Raw genomic sequence first — 5,969 nt, 5'->3', positions numbered from 1 at the left:
CACTGTTGTGGCCTCTCCCGTTGCGGAGCGCAGGCTCAGCGGCCATGGCTCACGGGCCCAGCCGCTCCGCGGCATGTGGGATCTTCCCGGACCGGGTCACAAACCCATGTCCCCCTGCATCGGCAGGCGGATTCTCAACCACTGCGCCACCAGGGAGACCCCAAGAATCTTATTTCTTTAAAGTGAAATTTCTTTCAACCCAAATCCAAGACTAAATTTTATAGGTATAATCTTCAGGCAGCACCTAGTATAGTGCTTTGGATACAGTACAAATTCATTATGTAATGTCTGAAAGAAGAATGAATTTATAATGCACAACTCCAGAACTTAATGTTGGTTAACTGCCATGGAAACAAATGAGAAAATATATAGTCAAAGTGAGTGTGATACTTCGGGGCTCAACATCTTGGGTGCCTAGCGGTGTACAAAGATTTTTTTTTTAAGATGAGGAAAACTAAGACCCACAAAGAGGTCACATTGACAACAAAGCTCCTGCTAAAGGCAAATTACCTGATGCAGAGTCCATATGTCTCCCACTGAATATTACTTTCCACACACACACACACACACTTTTTTTTTTTTCCTTTCTGATAATCTAGAGGTCTAAAAAAATCCCCAAGGCTACTCTCAGGCCTGAGGTACACGTTTATATGTAGCAAAAGGGCAAGTGTTACTTGGCCCATGGTGTTTAAAAAATAAAATAAATTTTTAAAATAAATAAATTTATTTTAAAAAGCGGGAAGGGATTTCCCTGATGGCGCAGTGGTTAAGGATCCGCCTGACAATGCAGGGGACACGGGTTCGAGCCCTGGTCCGGGAAGATCCCACATGCCACGGAGCAACTAAGCCCGTGCACCACAACTACTGAGCCTGTGCTCTAGAGCCCACGAGCCACAACTACTGAGCCTGCATGCCACAACTACTGAAGACCGTGTGCCTAGAGCACGTGCACCACAACGAAGAGTAGCCCCCGCTCGCCGCAACTAGAGAAAGACAGGGTGCAGCAACGAAGACCCAACGCAGCCAAAAATAAACAAAATTAAAAAAAAAAAAAAAGGCGGGAAGAGGGTGCGGTAGGCAAAAGCTCTAGCACTTTACCTTGCAACCGCTATGGCTCAGGTCCTTATTCTAGAGTTCAACTACCTTAATGAAGATATACTTTGGTGTAATAGAAAGAGCACAGGACTTGGAGGACTTATCAGTCTGGTATCAAATCCTGACTCTACCATTTAGTGTGGCCTTGGCGGGGACCCTTAACTTCTTTGAGCCTTAGTTTCCTCATCAGTAAAATGGAGATAATTCAGATTCGATGTGAAGATTTGAGAGGAAAGTATTCTGGCACACAGCCGAAGATCAATAAATAGTTATAAATGAATGAACAACGCGGTCGACGCTCAATAGAAGGAAGGAGATCCTGCAGGGTCGGATACTCCCATCTCCTGGGGAGCTCCAGAGCTGAAGGCTCTTCGCAGCCCTCCGACCACCAATGCCTGAAGCTCAGCCCGGAAACCGGCCCACATCCTTCCAGCCTCAATCAGGGCCCCGAGCAGGCCCCGCAGAGGACTCTCTGGGCCTCGTTCTCAGGCCCACCAGGGTACAGTGGGCTTAGAGCCTAGCTTCGCCTTCCCTTCTCTTCCCCGCCCTCTCCTCGGAGTCAGAATCAGAGGAAGCCTCAGAGCGCTTCTCAGCCCCTGCGACACAACTCCACTATAGGAGAGTTTCTCCGGCCGTTAGCATTCGGATGAAGCATTTCGCTTTATCTCATCTCATTTAACTCGCGGTTTTCTGATTCTCGTACACGCTCCGCAGCCCCAGAACACTGCTGCGGGTAGTGGAGGCCACACCCCGCCTTCCCCAGCAGCGCCAGGTGGGCTCGAGGCCATTTAGGAGGCCTTGTTGCCTTGGAAATTGGGGCGGGGCTTGGGAAACGTCAGCACTCGCGCCGCGTTTGCGCAGGCGTTCGGGCCCTGGACTCGAGTTCTATCGCGAGAACTTCTCCCGGAAGTTCCACGTCAAGCAGTCGGCCGGTCGGCGGGTCGGTGGGTCTCTCCCGGACTCCTTCGTCGGCAGCGAGTAAAGGCGCCCGGGCTCGGACCAACGGAGCCATGGTAGGTCCAGGCCCTGCAGGAGGGAGTGGGGCCCCTGCGGCCAAGGCCAGTTCCTGGGGCTCCTGGCCTGAGGACCGTAGTCAGTAGCGGCCTGGGCTCCCCCTGCGGCCGCCGCCTCAGGCCTTGCGGGGTCCTGGTCCAGTATGAACTCTGGGAGGGAGGAGGCGGTGGGTGGTTTGAGGAGGCAGTGCCTGGAATTGAGGGGTCCCTAACTCCTCCGGTGCTTACGGCGTTTGCCAGAGGTCCTGCGGTCTGCAGCGGGATCCTTGGTGTAGGGAAATAGAAGAGACCGAAAACGTTGAACTCCGTAGAAGGCTTTGACGAAACTGCCTCATTGTGCCTTTAAAACGGCGACAGCTGATTTTGCACTCATGTTGGGCTTGTTCTTCTGGTATAGTATGTGCTGGCCGCAAACTACGAACTTAAACAGGCAAGCCCCTCTCCCCCCCAAAAAAGTAAATAAAATGCATAGAGAGTCAGGAGTGGAATTTCAGATGCTTTGGGACCCCAGCTTAAGTTTCTAGGGAGAAGCGAAGAGTTGGGGAGTTGTTTATAAAACTGGTTGGCGTGCTTTTCTGCATTTGCAAACATAGCGGCTGGTAAGAATGACAGCCATGACAGCATTTTTTATTATCACCCCCAAATATGCTCTAAAATACTTTTGCACAAAAAGAGTTATAATAGTAAGAAAAACAATATGATAGTGTGAGAATTTCTTTCCAAAAAGATGTAAGAAATTCAATATTTTGTATTTAAACATTTTTCTGCTTTTTTTTACTTGTTAGGAAACACAGGTTCAAGGATTTTGGAGCTTGAAGACCGTAGGGATTAATAAGTCCAAGTTCCTCACCTTGCAGTTAAAGGAAAAAAAATAAATAAAAACTTAAAATCAAGTTAGTTTAAGGCTCATTGCTGCAGAGTTTTAACTACAACAGAAGTTGATTCCCTGGGGAAACTTGTGAACATTATGGATACTTCTAGAAAAATGCATAGAGAAACACAGCATTGCATAAAATTTTAGTGGGTTCACTCACAGATACCACCCCCCCCAATCCTCATCCATGAACTTTCTTGGGTCCCCAGGTTAAGAGCCTCTGAACAATACTCAAGTCACTTAATTTTGCCACCTCGTATTACCAGCCACCTGCTCTGGGGTGTGCTGTGCTTTCAGCACTGGACATTTTTGGAAACAGCCCTTGCATCTGCCTAATTTAGTTTTCTTTTGCAATGTTTAAGAGTATTTTTATAATTACATATTTCATTCTTTAACACATTTAAAGTCTTTTATATAACTACAAAATGTGAATTTATTTATTCACTCATTTACCATAGAGTGTTTACTATGTGCCATGGATTTTGCACACATTTGCCTTCTAATTCTCACAGCAGCTGGGAGAGTGAGTTATAAATGCTTATGGAGTGGTTACAATAGGCCAGGCACTGTTCTAACTGTTTAACACTGAATTTAATTCTCATTATACTAAGCGGTAGATAATAGTCAATGGTTTTACATTTTTCAAACCTGAGAGAAGTTAAGTCAACTTACCCACTGTTGTACGTTTGAAATGAGTAGTGGAACTGAAGTTTGAGTCCATCATGATTCTTTAGACCTCGATTATACTGTCTGTACTTACTCATATACCCAAATATATAAGATGCTGTGGAGATAAACACATGAATAAGCAGTGACCCTGCCCTTAAGGAGCATCTATTCTAGAAAGCAAAAACAGACATGTGCACAAATGTTAAATGTTAAAATTAAAACCTGTAGGATCCCGTAGGAAAGGCTACTTCTGGTAGGGTAATCTGAAAGATCATAGTAGTGGCAGTAGCATTTAAGCTGAGTCCTAAATGCATCCAGCTTTTGGGAGATATAAGGAGACATTTAGAGTTACGGCTGCAGTATGAGTACCTTACTCATTTTGGCATTCCACAGTGCCTGGTACAATGTCGCATTCAAAGTAGGCACTAAAATCTTGGGAGAAATACAGCAGGAGCTCTTGGCTGTGCTTTTTAAACTGAGATTGTGCATTGGGGCTATGTAGAGTTATACTGGGGTTGCTCAGTCCCCTGGACCACCTTTCTGAAGCATCACTTTTACTCAGTAATCAAGCATTTAAAACATTTTTAATGGTAAAATATACATAGTTTATAAGTGTACAGTTTCCTCATTTACTAGAGGAAAAAGCCTCCACCGTGGTTCCTGGCATATAATAGACACATCATGTTTGCTGACTCTGAAGAGACCAGAAAAAAAGAGTTAACATTTGTGATGATAATTAATGGGACAAAATTCAGAAATGGGTGAAGTAGGAGGTCCTGCTTCAGCAAGGTATGTGAAGATGATGGTTTGAAAGTAGCAAGTTTGAGATGGAGAAGAAGGTAAGACAGTGGAAACATTTTTGTGACTATTGTAGAGAAGAGCCAGAGAACTCAGATCTTTTAAAGGAAAATAAGAGGTATAGGTTGTTGCCAAAAGTGAGGGAGGCCTGTATAGAAGTCAGAGCAAGGTTCGAAGCGGTCAGTGACCCAGATTTGAAAGAGATCCAAAACGATGAATGAAAGGCTTGTGAGGTGTTTGCTTTGTCTCAGGAAATTATCTCTGCGGAAATTATCTAGCAGTCTTCATTTGTGTAGAAAAATAATGTTAAATTTCTGTCCCATTCATGATCGTCACGGAAGATCGCAAAAATAAAAATTTGACAATAACTCAACTTGCCAAATAAACTTTTAGGTTGTGTGTAAAACCTGTTGAAGGAGAAACATATTTTAAATCAGTCTTCCTCAGATCTGCTTCCGAGAGAGAATTAAGACTACTGCCCTAAGCCATCATTATATATAATGAGTTAACTTTTCTCCTAGAAAGGTATCCTTGGGAGAATTGAGAAAGTGGTTATTCAGATCATTTTCTTTCTGTGGTTTAGATGAGGAATCCAGGTTGAAAAAGGCTGCTTTAAACTCTTAGTATTTTATGACTCGAGAGAGTATTTTAGCTTTGGTTTAAAATTGTGATTTACGTTTAGTTCTTGTAACTTAAATACATTAAAACATTATAAACATTCCCATTTGGCTCCAAAGCCCTTCATGGACATGGATATAACCCCTATTGATCCCACATTACATTGCCTAGCATTTACTAATATTGCCAAAATAAATCTAATACTTTTCTCTGAAGAACTCAACTTTTAAAAAAAAATAATTGAGGTATAATTGACATATGACATTAAAATAGTTTTAGGTGTCCAATATAATGATTTGATATTTGTGTATATTGTGAAACAATCACCACAATACGTCTAAACACCTGTCACCATACATAGTTACAAAAATGTGTTTTTTCTTGCAATGAAAACGTTTAAGATCTACTGTCTTAGCAACTGTCAAATATGCAACACTGTATTATTAACTACTGTGCTGTACATTACATCTCCATGACCTACTTATTTTATAACTGGAAGTTTGTACCCTTTGACCCCTTCACCCGTTTCTCCCTCTTCCACACTCCACCTCTGGGAGTTACCAATCTGTTCTCAGTATCTGTGAGCCAGGTTTTTGTGTTTTGTTTTGGAGTTTTTTTTTCATATACATCAACCAAAACAATACATCACAACATATTGAGGGCCGAAGCAGATATGGGAAAACAAATGTCTTCTATTAAGTCAGGATTTAAAGAGTTTGCAAAAATGTGAAACATTGCTACTCTTCTCACTAAATTTCTTTTGAAACTATAGTTAGTTTTTATAACAATATCTTACTTAAGTTAACATGTAATGGGTTTAGTTCTTTTTTTTTTTTTTTTTTTTTTTTTGCGGTACGCGGACCTCTCACTGTTGTGGCCTCTCCCGTTGCGGAGCACAGGCT

General features: G+C 42.9%; 1 protein-coding gene across 2 annotated transcripts in view; it reads left to right on the top strand.

Annotated features, from left to right (window-relative positions):
- Nucleotides 1-1,986: 1,986 nt before the first annotated feature.
- The window catches only part of COPB2 (COPI coat complex subunit beta 2), a 30,145-nt gene continuing 26,162 nt past the window's right edge, over nt 1,987-5,969 (top strand). The window contains exon 1 of one of the 2 annotated variants that reach the window (XM_007113368.4): nt 1,987-2,108. In XM_007113368.4, the coding sequence (XP_007113430.1) occupies nt 2,106-2,108 (3 nt within the window). In that variant the 5' untranslated portion in view covers nt 1,987-2,105. The remainder of the gene's footprint in view (nt 2,109-5,969) is intronic. The other variant, XM_007113369.4, reaches the window with a different exon arrangement.

This window comes from Physeter macrocephalus, chromosome 1 (genome assembly GCF_002837175.3).
Source record: "Physeter macrocephalus isolate SW-GA chromosome 1, ASM283717v5, whole genome shotgun sequence".
NCBI classification, from domain to species: Eukaryota; Metazoa; Chordata; class Mammalia; order Artiodactyla; family Physeteridae; genus Physeter; species Physeter macrocephalus.
The sequence above is the reverse complement of the archived record's forward strand: the minus strand, read 5'-3'. Positions and strand labels throughout refer to the sequence as shown.